At 42.0% G+C, this 13362-nt stretch overlaps 1 protein-coding gene across 4 annotated transcripts in view; it reads right to left on the minus strand.

Annotated features, from left to right (window-relative positions):
- FOXN2 (forkhead box N2) overlaps nucleotides 1–13362 on the minus strand; it is a 44742-nt gene that overhangs the window by 17215 nt on the left and 14165 nt on the right. For 3 of the 4 annotated variants that reach the window (XM_062571713.1, XM_062571714.1, XM_062571709.1), the window contains exon 2: nucleotides 6732–7282. In XM_062571713.1, the coding sequence (XP_062427697.1) occupies nucleotides 6732–7268 (537 nt within the window). In that variant the 5' untranslated portion in view covers nucleotides 7269–7282. Of the gene's footprint in view, nucleotides 1–6731; nucleotides 7283–12586; nucleotides 12615–13362 lie in introns of those variants that run through there. The other variant, XM_062571712.1, reaches the window with a different exon arrangement.

Consider the following 13362-nt stretch of genomic DNA (forward strand, 5'->3'; position numbering starts at 1 on the left):
CTGCGCCTCCAGAATTTTTCTTTCCTTAATCCATTGCTCCCAGTGGAGCAGGAATGGCATGGTCAGACCAACACAGCGACAGCGCGCAGGGCCGGCCCACAAACGCCGCTGCCCAAGCAGGTCAGGCCAATACCCAGCTCCAGCAGCGCCAAGCAAGCGAGCAGCACCTTCTTCTCCCCAAGCCCGAGCCCCTCGGGAGCTCCTTCCTGCAGTGAGGCAGCAAAGAGCTCCAAGAAACAGCTGAGGAAAAAGGACTTTGCCAGCAGGAGGGGTTGAGGTGCCCACCACACCGCTGTAGGCCGCCAGGCTGCCATAGCCCGCAGCAGCGGCTGGGGCAGCTCTCCCACACCTCCCACCTTCTACTTCCACCTGGGAAGTCGAAATGGCTGAACACTGAAAATGCTGTAGGGAACAATCTTATACGGACTGAATGGTTATCTGATAACCGCATCTCTCTCTTTCCCCTATTTCTACAGGTTTATAGAACCTATCCACTCTTTGCCTGAATGTAGAAATAGTCATACAAATTGCTTACCTGTCTCTTGCCAAAAACAAAAGAGAAAGAAAAAAAGAAAAAGAAAGGAAAAAAAAAGCAAAAGCATCATACCACCTAATAGGAAAAAGAAAGGGAGTTTTGTTAAGATATTCAAACTCTGTCCCTCTCTGACTTCCAGAGGAGACAGTGTCAGAGCCACAGCCATGCAAAGGGTGGAAGGCTGAACACATGGAAATCGTGCTTGACAGAGATGCCTGCCTCCTCACATATTTTGCCATTAGCACTGATTTAAAAAACAAAAAAAAAAACAAGTATCCCAAACCCACAATTGAAAAACAGTCAAGCAAAGAGCAGACGTTATCTTTAGGCTTCCAAGTCCAAACTACTTTTCATTCCCCATCCTCCCCAGCTGAGGCTGCTGTATACCAGACGCTACTCCCTCAAAAAAAAATAAATAAAATAAATAAAATAAATAAATAAATAAAATCCCATGGTAATCCTCTCTCTCCCTGAACCAAGTCTCCATGACATGGCTTAAGAGGCAAAAAGCATTATCTAGATCTGTGGAGGATCACTGCCCTAGTCACACTACCAGACTTCAGAAGGGCACCAAGGCCACAACAGGTGCCCCGTGATGCAGGCAGGCACCCCAGGGACCAGTCCCCTTTCTCCAGCTCCCCTAGCTCTTCACCAGCTTCAATCCCACAGAAGCAGTGCAACCTTGCTCGTCTGAATCCCTACAGACACAAGCTCAACTGTAGCTACAGTAAGGTATTTCAGCTCAGAAGTCTGTCATTGCAAGAAAACCTTGACAAACAGCTTATATAAAACAGCATTACAGTAAGTCCAAACAAAAAGGGTGATGTATATTTTAGCAGAGCAGAGATTGATGTACATACATCCTGTTTCCATTGCAGGAGAAGTTCCTTTTGTAGCCTGCAATGCTGCTTTAAAGGACATCTCAAAGTAGTTTCCCTTCAGTCCTCTTCATCTAATCAAACCATATCACCACAAGTGTGTTAAAACACAGGATTTTCAATCCACTGTCAACAAGAGCAGCCAGAAGTCTTCTCCTCTGCAGGCACCGGAGGACAGACACAGACAGTCCCACTTCTCCAAAGCAGTTCTACTTCTCCAAAGTGGTCCCACTTCTCCAAAGCGGTGGAAAGACAGCTTGGGCTCACATTACTAACAGCTCAGGAGCAACCCAGTGAAAGGAAACGCTGCCATGGCAACACAAACCAGCCTGTAATCCGAGACCACGTATTAGGCACTTAACTGTCCTTTAACTGCACAACTTTCAGTATCAGTCCTTCCAGTTTTTAAGCTGGGGGAGCGGGAGAAAGACAAAACATAGAGTATTTTTTCATGATTCAAACAGTGTCAGTCTTCCCCCAATATAGATTGGATTCCTGTTTGTAGTTCTAGACTGCAGTCCTGAAAGGCTGAAATCTCCCATGACAGGCATTATGAATATATGTGCAAACAGAACAACTACCAACGGCTATGTCTACAAGATGGAGCACCCTCCAATCAAAAATAAATATTTAGCGCAAAAAGAGTTGGTGCTGAGCAATCAGTACCCACACTATACACATTTTGGAGGTTTGACTCCAGATCAGCTCTAGAGGGGTGTTGTGGACATGTCCGGTACCAGTTATAGCACATGAAGTGTACTCTTGGAGCACCTCTTTCAGTTTAGCATCAGCCAAAAAAATTCTAATCCATGTGTCCTGAAACTACACTGCAGTGTGAACTGAAAGTGAGGCTAGTGGGCAAATTTAAGATATTAACTGCAGTCCCAGCCCAAACCAAAACATGAATGTAGGCAAGTCACCAGCTCCAATGCAGCGGGATGCTCGGGAGGGAGGTCTCCAGAACTAGTGAGGACAAAACAGCATCTCTGGCAAACATTAGCACTTTTCTTGCTTTTGCTGTCAAACCTCCAGGAGATGATTTCATAGCTGATGAGTGGCTGGCAGCAATAGCCCGATAAGTACCAAAATGCAAATCGTGTAACAGGAGAGCACACATAGGACACAGAGTCCCCCTTCAGGCACGGACATTCTACCAGTATGAGAGTCAGATTTGTCAGGGTTTTAAAATCATGTTCCTTTACCCTAATGATACAAAATAAAACATACTTCACTGACTGCAATTTGCCACAAGCCTCTCTTCTCCCATAAGCATTCAGGATAAAAAAGATCTACTCCCTTCAAGGCAAAAATAAGAAGCCGTTAGGAAAGAAAAAATGGAAGAAGGTATGAAATTATCTTGTCATCTTAGAAAAGTATACACAGGTATTAGTAGTGCATGGTTACAGACAATACCAACAGCAAAAGGATCTCATAAGCTACTGTCACTCGCTATAAGAAGTCACTTCTTAAGAGTCCAGTGGATTTCTGAGGCATCCTAAACGAGGAGCATCAACACTGATCAATAACAGCAAAACCCAGCAAAGCTGCCTTCAGCTAAAGAGGTCTGAAGCATCCAAATAATCCATCATACTACTATTTGTGTACTGTGGCATAGGCTTATTTTGCATGAAGGATTTGGAACAGTACTTCCATCTGATTCCTTTCTAAGCAGGGCAGAGGGTAAAGATTTACCAACTGCTTGTCGGAGATGCGAAATCTTCTCAAAAGTTTCAAGATGGCTTGCTTATTTATTTATTTATTTTGCTTAAATGTAGTTTCTGTCTTAAGAAGCAGAGAGCTGTGCAGTCTCCAGTGCCTAGGCAAAATACTGACAGAGTGTATCAGCATCACCTTGCTGGTAATAGTTAACTCTTCTGCACTTTGTTTCTCCTATTGGAGAAGAATCAGTAAATCATCCTTTGACTTTCTTTCATCCATCCTGAACTCAGTAATATTGGTAGAGTCACCAGAGTACAAAAAGGATCAGGCAGTCTGAAATTCGTGCTGCCCATATGCCAAGACATTACATTTCACTTTTAACTTTTAAGCCACGGGGGCTTCAAGACTGGAAATGACTGAGCTTTAAGGACAGAGTCACTGCCTTGCTCAAGTAACCCAGAGCCTCAGGCTCTCTAATCCATTTTAACGTTCCTGTTGACATCTGTGTGCACTGTGGAAATCTTTACACAGATCTGTGGGTCCCATCAGCTGTGCACCTCAGACTCACCCAAAAGGCAGCGACGGGCATTCCCCCCCCCCGAGACAGAATGGAAACTGATACTCATCCAACAGCCAAGTTCAGAAGCAACAGGAATCCAATCACCTCAAGCATTTTTAGCAGCTTCAATGAGCAGTCAAAGCAATAACTCATATACTAAGAGATTTCCCTTCCCCCATCCCCATTCTGCTCCCAAAATTCGTAGCTTCCTTCCCTGACAAAGCTACCCACTTCTTCCAGTGCACATTTACCACATGTGGCCCTGTGCAATCACTGCTGAATTGTACAGGTTCAGAAATCTGTTTCACACAGGTACAGCTTATAGTATTTCATTTACAGCATTATAGCACCTGGAATCAGATTAAGAATAAGCCCTAACATTCAACAGTACCATTCTACATGGTAACTACTAGACTTGCCATGGAATAGCAAGAAGCTAAGCAAACAGGTCTTTCAGCACAATGCAGCTCTTACTGATACCTGCTGAGCTCCCCACTATACATCTCAGATGTCTATACCCAGAGGCTGTCAAACACATCAGATATTACATGCATTTCTGATAAGCAGCCTGTTATCATTTAGGTTAATGTTCAAGCACTCAGGTTCAGGATTTGTTTGCTGGTTTGGGGTTTTTTACAGTATTGTTTTTCAAGTCAGAGCCGTCTCCTTGAGGAGCAGGATGGGAAAGGAGAAATCACTAGTAAAATCATTCAAGTCAGTAGAAGAAATATCTTATACAGAAAAGAGTATCCTTGAGTTCAGAAGGGGATCTTTACATGTAGTTTGTGTCAAAGAGACTGTACCGTACACAGATACACATCCTTACCATGAAAAATAGCAATGTTACAACATAGGTTAAAGCGATCCAGTATATTAAATGCAAGAATTAAGAAAGTTATTTGAAAGTTGGAACTGCATTAAGTGTAAGGGAAAGTCACAACTGAAAGTCAAGTTAGTGTTCAAGACTGCTTTCAGATTGAGAAGCACATCCTATCTCAGTGCCTCTATTCAATTTTCTCACAAGAATTTAGACGTTTTTCTTACAGTAAAGCAAAGTTCTTGTTTTCTCCTTTTTTAATGGAACAGTAGATATTGACAGTGAACAAATGAGAAAGCTTAGGTATTTGAGAGTACGGAACAGGAAAGTCAGTCAAATACAATTTGAGTAGAATGTATCTCAAAGTGAACAGAGTCTGTAAGAATTTCTGGCATCAATGAGTTCAACAAAGTACTGAGAAAATTAGAATATAACTGAATTAAAGGTAAGCCTATATCATCTTAGTTTGACCTAGTTTTTCCTGACAAGATTCCTAATTCCTCTTCCAACATTCTGCGACTACGCTGCCTTGTGAATCACAACTGTACTGTTAATGGGCCTTACTGCCAAGGAATCCCTGCCTCATTTTGTTGCAGCAGGTAAAAGTGTTAGTTGAAGGCAGCAGAGGAAGAGGGAAAAGGATTACCTCCTGGGTCTGTCAAGGCTGTGCAAGGGAACACAGCGAACAAATGCCCCAAACTAGCTGAGATCTGAGCCAGTGCTACAGTTGCCATACAGACTTGGGTCTAGTCATGTAAATACAGTGCATCTTTAAGCTAATATACTCGACATATGATGTAAGTTTGCATCCAAACTGGCAAAATCCACATGGTATTGTGCACATCATGTTAGCTGATACCCAAGCTAGTAAGCTATTTGGTATCTCTGCAATTTATTCAATTTCACAGTATGATCGTAGTCATAGCTATGCTAAAAAAGCAGTGAAGACAGAACATGCCTAGAAATTTGGGCACATAAAAATATAGAGAACACCAGTTTAAGTCATTAGGAAGGATCAGCCCTTTCAATCCAACACACACACACACACACACACACACACACATCATTTTGTTGAAGAATAGCCAATGGCAGTAGAATACATTTATTCCTTATGTATCGGCCAGTCTGCATGGATACATTTGTGGGTTTTTTCATTAAACGGCAAAACAGTCAATAGAAATTTTGAAGTAGGAGCACTACAGCAGCAAAGGCTATAATCTCAATTCTTGCAGGCAAGACAGTATCAGTCATCTTAGTCCTTGTTAATAACTTCCGTTGGCTTCTGTGCCCTCCAGTCTGTCCTTTGCATTTTACTGCCTCTCTTAGATTGTCCATGTCTGCCTTCTCCAGTTTTCGTCATGTGTCTCACTTAGTTTCTTTCATGTTGTTCCTGTTGACAGAGCAATGACTCTGTGTGTGACTCACCATGCATGTGGGGGCAGAGGTAAAGGGAAGAGAAAAAGAGAGTCTCCATGACCCCCAGCCTGGTACCTCACACCACAGCTATCACAGGCTCCTTGAGGAAAACGCTCCTTCCATTATGGGACAGAGCAACATGCTCACTGCAGGCACAAGTTCCAGAATTTTAATTGCCATGTTAATAAATCTCTACTGAATACACACAGAATACCTATTCAGAAGCTTATGAGCAAGCCAGGTACAGCTGCATGATTACTCCAAGAACAGTCCCGAGACAGAATACCCTAACAATATATCCTTCCTAGCCATCAGGGAGCCCCATGCCAATTCCAAATCCCATAGGTGACACAGTTCACTTTTTTCTTTTTTCTTTTTTTTTTTTAACAGAATATTAGCATGGACAGAAAATATTTTATTTTCTTCATCCTCAAATAAATGAGGGAAAATAAAGGGGAAAAGGGATTTTCAAAGGGAAAATAAAAGTTTCAGCAAAAAGATCTCTTAAGACAGAAACCTAAAATTTCAGGTTGAATGCCACAGCCTGATAAAATTATAAATAAGTGCAAGCAGGGTCTGTTACAATAACATTAACCAACTTTATAAAGGATGTGTCACAGCTAGCTCCAGCCCAGTCAGCACTAAATAAAAACATAGGATGGCAAAAAACTCTTTGGAATTTGTCAGAAGTGGCATTTCTAAATACCTACAGTTGCAAATGAAGTGTTAAGTCATCTGATTTCAACACAAAACTGTTTCATATTTGGAAAAAAAAATCTTAAGAACATCAGTCATCTTCATCTCCCCATCAACTTCCAGCTTGTTACACTTTCTTCACTCCCCCCCTCTCCCCCCCGCAAGTCTCACCTTGCCATGGCTTCTCTCCACCTTTCGGAAACATTTGTTCAAGGAAAGGTTGTGTCGGACTGAGTTCTTCCACCCTGTAGGTGCTGTGGCAAAGTATGGGAAGCGCTCCAGAATCCAGCTGTAGATTTCTTTGACTGGCAAGCTCTTATTTGGAGAATGTTCAATAGCCATGTAAATGAGAAGGCTAAAAGAGTAAGGGGGTTTGGAAGTGGCTGATTTTTTTTCTGGATTCTGGTAGCAAGAAGGTGAGAAGGATGGCACGCTATCACCCTCAATGTCATATAAAGGGCTAACAATCGGAAGACCCTCACTTCCAAGACTGAAGTTTGTTAGAAGATTAGTACTTTCATGTAGCCAGTTCAAATTTGTGAGCTCATCGTCTGTGGAATCGCTGTCCACAACAGTGGCCTTCGGCCTACCAGCATCAACTGCTTCGGGTAAACTTCCCATTCTGTGAAACTGTCTTAATCCTGCAGCTCTTTCTGCTCCTGGTGTTTCAGCTTTCTTATCTGGAGTCATTCCAGTGACTGGACCCATTTAGTTTTGTTGGTCTGCAATAAAGAAAACAATTAGAAATCAATGTAAATTTTAAAAATTTTCTGTTGCAATCCACCAAACCATCAAAACCCAACTGGAAGGCAATGCTGTACCATCCCCATGCTGTACAAGAATAATAGTATAACTGATTTATATCCAGCATCCAAGAGAACCCTTGTAATAACCTTATGAGCACTTGCTAACTCTCCCCAGTTTATAACCAAAATTTACGTTAAGCACTTGGAAATTGCTATACCTGTCTTTAAATTCCAATTTGGATACAAGAATAGCTATTTTGATGTCACCATCTAAAAAAACTTGAGAAGGAGCTTAACAGGCAGGCTCTAATCCAGTCAGTTCTCACATCAGTTGTTTAATTGTACTGATGATACTGTAAATTAACTCTATCTACAAGAGTTTGACTTAGGTCCCTAAAGAAGAAAAAATAATTTTCAGAACTTAAATCACTGTATAAGTGAGTTTATGGTCTCAGATCAAATTAAGTCATTACAACTCCCTCCCTCCATATACAGGTCACAGTCATTCCTGAATACTCCCTCTCTTTTCTGCCAGGGGAAGACTTGGCCAGCTGATCAATTCAGCTAGTTCCTGTACAACTTTCCACTTCCTTTCCCTCCCCTAAGGCATTGTTGCTTTAACCCAAATTCTTTTGCAGAACTGGTTAGCATCACTCAGAGGAACACTTAAACCAGCAGAACTGACTGTGCTATATTCAGCTCTTTCAGCTCATTCTGGATGTCATCTCCAGGCATATGGAGGAAAAGAAGGTGATCAGGAGTAGTCAGCATGGATTCATCAGGGGGAAATCATGCTTAACCAATCTGATCGCCTTCTATGACGGAATGACTGGCTGGGTACATGAGGGGAGAGCAGTGGACGTTGTGTACCTTGACTTCAGCAAGGCTTTTGACACCGTCTCCCATAACATCCTCCTAGAGAAACTCAGGAAGCGGGGGTTAGACGAGTGGACAGTGAGGTGGATTGAGAACTGGCTGAATGGCTGAGCTCAGAGAGTTGTCTTCAGTGGCGTGGAATCTAGTTGGAGGCCTGTGGCTAGTGGCATCCCCCAGGGCTTACTACTGGGTCACATCCTGTTCAACTTTTTCATCAATGACCTGGGTGAGAGGACAGAGTGCCTCCTCAGCAAGTTTGCTGATGATCTCAAGCTGGGTGGAGTGGCTGACAGAGCTGAGGGCTGTGCTGCCATTCAGAGAGACCTGGACAGGCTGGAGAGTTGGGTGGAGAGGAACCTCATGATGTTCAACAAGGGCAAGTGCAGGGTCCTGCACCTAGGGAAAAACAACCCTAGGCAGCAGTCCAAGCTGGGGGCGGACCTTCTGGAGAGCAGCTCTGCAGAGAAGGACCTGGGAGTGCTGGTGGATGACAAGTTGACCATGAGCCAGCAATGTATCCTTGTGGCCAAGAAAGCCAACAGTCTCCTGGGGTGCATTAGGAAGAGTGTTGCCAGCAGGTCAAGGGAGGTGATCCTGCCCCTCTCCTCAGCCCTGCTGAGGCCGCATCTTGAGTAATGTGTCCAGTTCTGGGCTCCCCAGTACAAGAGAGACATGGAGGTACTGGAGAGAGTCCAGCGCAGGGCTACGAAGATGATCAGAGGGCTGGAGCACCTGCCCTATGAGGAACGGCTGCGAGAGCTGGGCCTGTTTAGCCCGGGGAAGAGAAGCCTGAGGGGGGATCTTATCAATGTGCACAAGTACCTGAAGGGAGAGTGTCAGGGGGACAGAGACAAACTCTTTTCAGTTGTCCCATGTGACAGGACAAGAGGCAATGGGCGGAAATTGAAGCACAGGAAGTTCCGTCTGACCGTGAGGGGAAATTCTTCCCTGTGAGAGTGACGGAGCACTGGCACAGGTTGCCCAGAGAGGCTGTGGAGTCTCCTTCTCTGGAGCTCTTCAAGGCCCGCCTGGATGCAACCCTGTCTCACATGCTCTAGGTGAGAGCAGGGGGGGTTGGATTGGATGATGATCTCCAGAGGTCCCTTCCAACCTTACTGATTCTATGATTTTTGTATAATTTTGTAACACAAAAGCATGATCAGCTGAGACAGCAGCTCAGATCTGTCACAGACATTACGTCTGACCACATGCTTTACATTTTTGCCTAGATTTAAAACATTTTAATATTTTATACATACATACACACAGACATATATGTATGTATGTACGTATGTAACCTAGAAGGCACAGTCTGGCAATCCATCCTACAGAAGAATTATACAAACAAATTTTTTTTCTTGCTTGTATAGTTTTAAAATGGGTCATCTAGCAAACTCTACTATATTGACAGTTGTTTTTCTGCTGATGTAACCACATTTAAGCTTCTCTGTACCTACAGCTATGTTTGCTAAAGCTTTATCAGAAGCACAGACTAACAAAACTGCTTTACAAATATGGCTACATCAGCATGCTATAAATGCAAGACACTCCTACTGTGGATGCAATTTAATGGCAAAGCTGAGGAAAAAAACAAAATGAAAAACAAAAAACATCTCCTTGTCCCAGTGTTTGTGACGTTATTCTAGTAGGATGCTCCAAATCCTACTCCAACAGCTCAACTACAGAAGAGAGAATGGGGTAAGGTACTTTTCATATCACATCTTACCATACAATTCTGTGCAACTTATTGCATGTTTCTTGTAACAGCTTTTGTAAGACTTTTTGTAAACACATGGTTTAGTGCACTTGTATCTTTTCCGACAAAGGAAGTAGGAGGCAGCAACTGGCCAGCTTTGCTGCAAAGGTCTTGCTCTCCCCCCTGCAAAATCATGCTGACATCTGGTTCAAATCTACAATCCCATCATACACACAATCAATAGTCCTTGCGGCAATCGTTCCATCAATCTGGTTGAAAGTCTAGTGAAGTTTGCTAGTACACTCCTTTATCTAACTCCTGATTAGCAAGGGTATCTAACTCTGGGCAATCACAGAAAGAAATACCTCTCACACCCAAAGATGCACGAGAATCTCTAGGCACTGAAAGACTTAATGGTGCCCTTCTCCCTTTAGCTTTACCATTTCTGACAGTTTGTTGCTTGTCATTTCTAGTGGTTTGAGCAGTAAGACAGACATAACAAGGTTCACGCTGCCTGAACAGCTGCTGGTGTAGGAAAATACCATCACACAATTACACATGGTACTGCATAGATCCCACTAAAAAAAAAAAGATGTTTGTACCTATCACTGCTGCACAAGCAGACTCAGATGAAAATTTAGATTCATATGCATACATACATGAAAATGAAAAACAAATAATCCTGGGAAACAAATAACAAAAATGTCAGATAAAGACTACTGCTGTCAGGATTTTATACATATATATAAATAATCAGATAACCAAAAACTGTCCCAAATATTTTTACTGGGGTATGCCAGTCTATGGAATATATTTATTCATGCAGAATCTGGGCTTTCTATTTCAAAGACAAATTAGGAGATCTATTAGCCACTTATTTTCCTTATTTTAGGGAAGTAGAGTTCCATGAGAGATGAAGGACTGATATGGCGACATAAAAATGCGGAACAGCTCCAACTGAGGAATACATCCACTTTATTCTCTCTAACAGAAGCGAGAAGTCAGAGCACAGCCAGCACAATTCCAGTCGCTGTTGGACACCCAGGCCCACCACCTCTACCTTCCAGGGCGCATGCAAGTCACCCTGAGACACAGCTCTTCCTCCTCCAGAAAACAGATGGTGTTTCCCATCAGCAAGTTCTTCTCCTCTCTTCATCAGTTCTTCTTCTTCCTCACCAGCTATTTTAAAGAATTCCTTGTCATTTCCAATCCCTTTTGTCAGAGGGTTATACAATCTGGAGCAGCAAAAGATCAATATCCTACAGCAGGTGATGTATTACCTGCTTTTGCTGAGCAAATTGTGGAGCACTTTCTACATGTTTTTCAGAATACAAAACCCTCCTGAGAAAACCCATTGCTCCTGCCCTACAAGAGGGATTGCCACAGCAGAGTACAACTAGGAAGGGAAACTTGCCCTCTTCGAACCAACCCACAAGTGACCCTGCCACGGCCTGTGCTGCAGCAGCTGGCAGAAACTCTTCCCAAGAGCAAAACCGATCATTTCCCCGCAGCCCTCATCCTAAGGTAATTTAGGTAATCTGATCTCTGATTTAATAACATCTGTACCTACGCTTACAAGTACTAGTGCTGGAAACCAGCCCCAAATTTGCTATTTATGTGCAGGGACTGGCATGATTTAACTACTAGCTCAGTCACTAAAAAATTTAAAGCAAACTGAACTGCTCAAATAGCTTGTCAAAAATAACTTTGGTCTCCCTACAGTTTACTTCTCCCTCAAGCCATCAGAACAGATTTATACTGGCAGTCAGTGAATGCTGGCTTTCAACAGACTAATTTATACACATCTAAACTATTTACTTTTTGAACCCTTCATTAAATTAAAAAACAAACAAACACACACGAAAAGGACTAATAATATAATTCATAAATTGAGACAAATCCTGCTGCAATATGGGTTTGCCATTTTCTTTATAATGAGTAACTTTACTTCCTTGTTCTTCTCCTCTTTAGCCAGCTAGGTACTAGTTTGCACTGCTCAGCTGCATAGTAGTAATTTTAGCATTCAGTTCACATTACGGGGAAGATCTCTTTGCAAATCTTCAGCCAGCACAGCCGGTGAAAAGCATGCATGTGCACACATACAAACACATTTTAGGTCGCTACATTCTCTTCGTGAACATGGGGCAATAAAGTCTACTTTATAACACAAATAAGAGCTTGACACTCTTAAAGTCTTTTCAAAGATAAAGAGAGAAGAAAAGCATTAACTTAATTAAACTGTTGTTTAAAATCAGATGGACACTGTGGTGTCAAGATGTTATTTGCTTGTATGCCATTATGTGTTAGTAGAGAGTCATTAGAATAATTAATTCTCTCCTTTTAAAGAAAATCATTTGCAAACAATATAATTACAGTGTAAAAAGTATGTAAATGTATTCCGCTTAATATGCGTATTACGAAAGGCTACATATATGTTTCGTATCATCTTCCTAGTGCTCAGTTTGCCACCTTACACATCCTCCCTATGGACGCATCAGAATTTAAAATATTTTCTAAAGTGTTACAAAGGCTATTAGGATATCACGGTCTAATAAATAGCAGAAACAAGATTACAGTTCCATAACTACTGCAGTTTTAAAAGGGTGTTCTTCAGTGGTCTAAACCGAATTCTGCATCTAGGATCATTTAAACAGAGAAACAGGAAAACATGTAAAACGAAAAGTTACTTTTAATGAAATCATACTTACCTCTGGAAAGACAGTATCAAAATTCTCAGCTGAATCACTAGTTTGTGATGGTCCTTAATGTTTTCACACCTCATTAGTGTTACTGCAATGGAGTTAACCGGTATTCTCTCAAATGCACAGTCTTCAGCCCCAATTCAGTAATGTACTTTATAACACAGTATTCTGCACTTTATCTCAGAGCAGAATGTTTTAAGTGTTAATTCTGTCCATTTTACTACGGTCTGCTACTCTATCAGCCCTAAGAAATAAGAAATGTTGGCAGCCATCCCACTGCAAAGAATTGCAAAGCCATAAAAAGCTCACCCTTTCTCTAGGCAAAAATAATTTACCACAGCTTCAAGGGGTACTCCACAGATGAGCGTGAGCTCACTAAAAGACATTGTCATTAAAAGACAAACTTCTTTGCACCTCCTCAGCTCTCAAGCAACTAAGGACCATGACTATAGGAATTATTTAAATTATTCAGCTGGCAGAGCACTGCTTTCTTCTCAATAGCACTGTCACTCGAGTGCATTTGAAGGGACACAAGTGGTCAACTTAATTCACATGTGCTTCCTAGAGCCCTCCTCATTCACAGTCACTTAATGACATGTGAAATTCACTCCGTATTTTTCTACATATGTACTCTGCTAGTTCATAAGCATATGAAACTATAAAAATATAGCTTATAAGTTGTCATTTGCAAGATTATCACTTGCAGTATTTTTGTTTCAATATTTTACATAAGGGTTCTATGACTGACCAAAGTGATCTATGCTATGAGCTAACAAGGTCTT

The sequence above is a fragment of the Rhea pennata genome, chromosome 3 (assembly GCF_028389875.1).
Source record: "Rhea pennata isolate bPtePen1 chromosome 3, bPtePen1.pri, whole genome shotgun sequence".
NCBI classification, from domain to species: domain Eukaryota; kingdom Metazoa; phylum Chordata; class Aves; order Rheiformes; family Rheidae; genus Rhea; species Rhea pennata.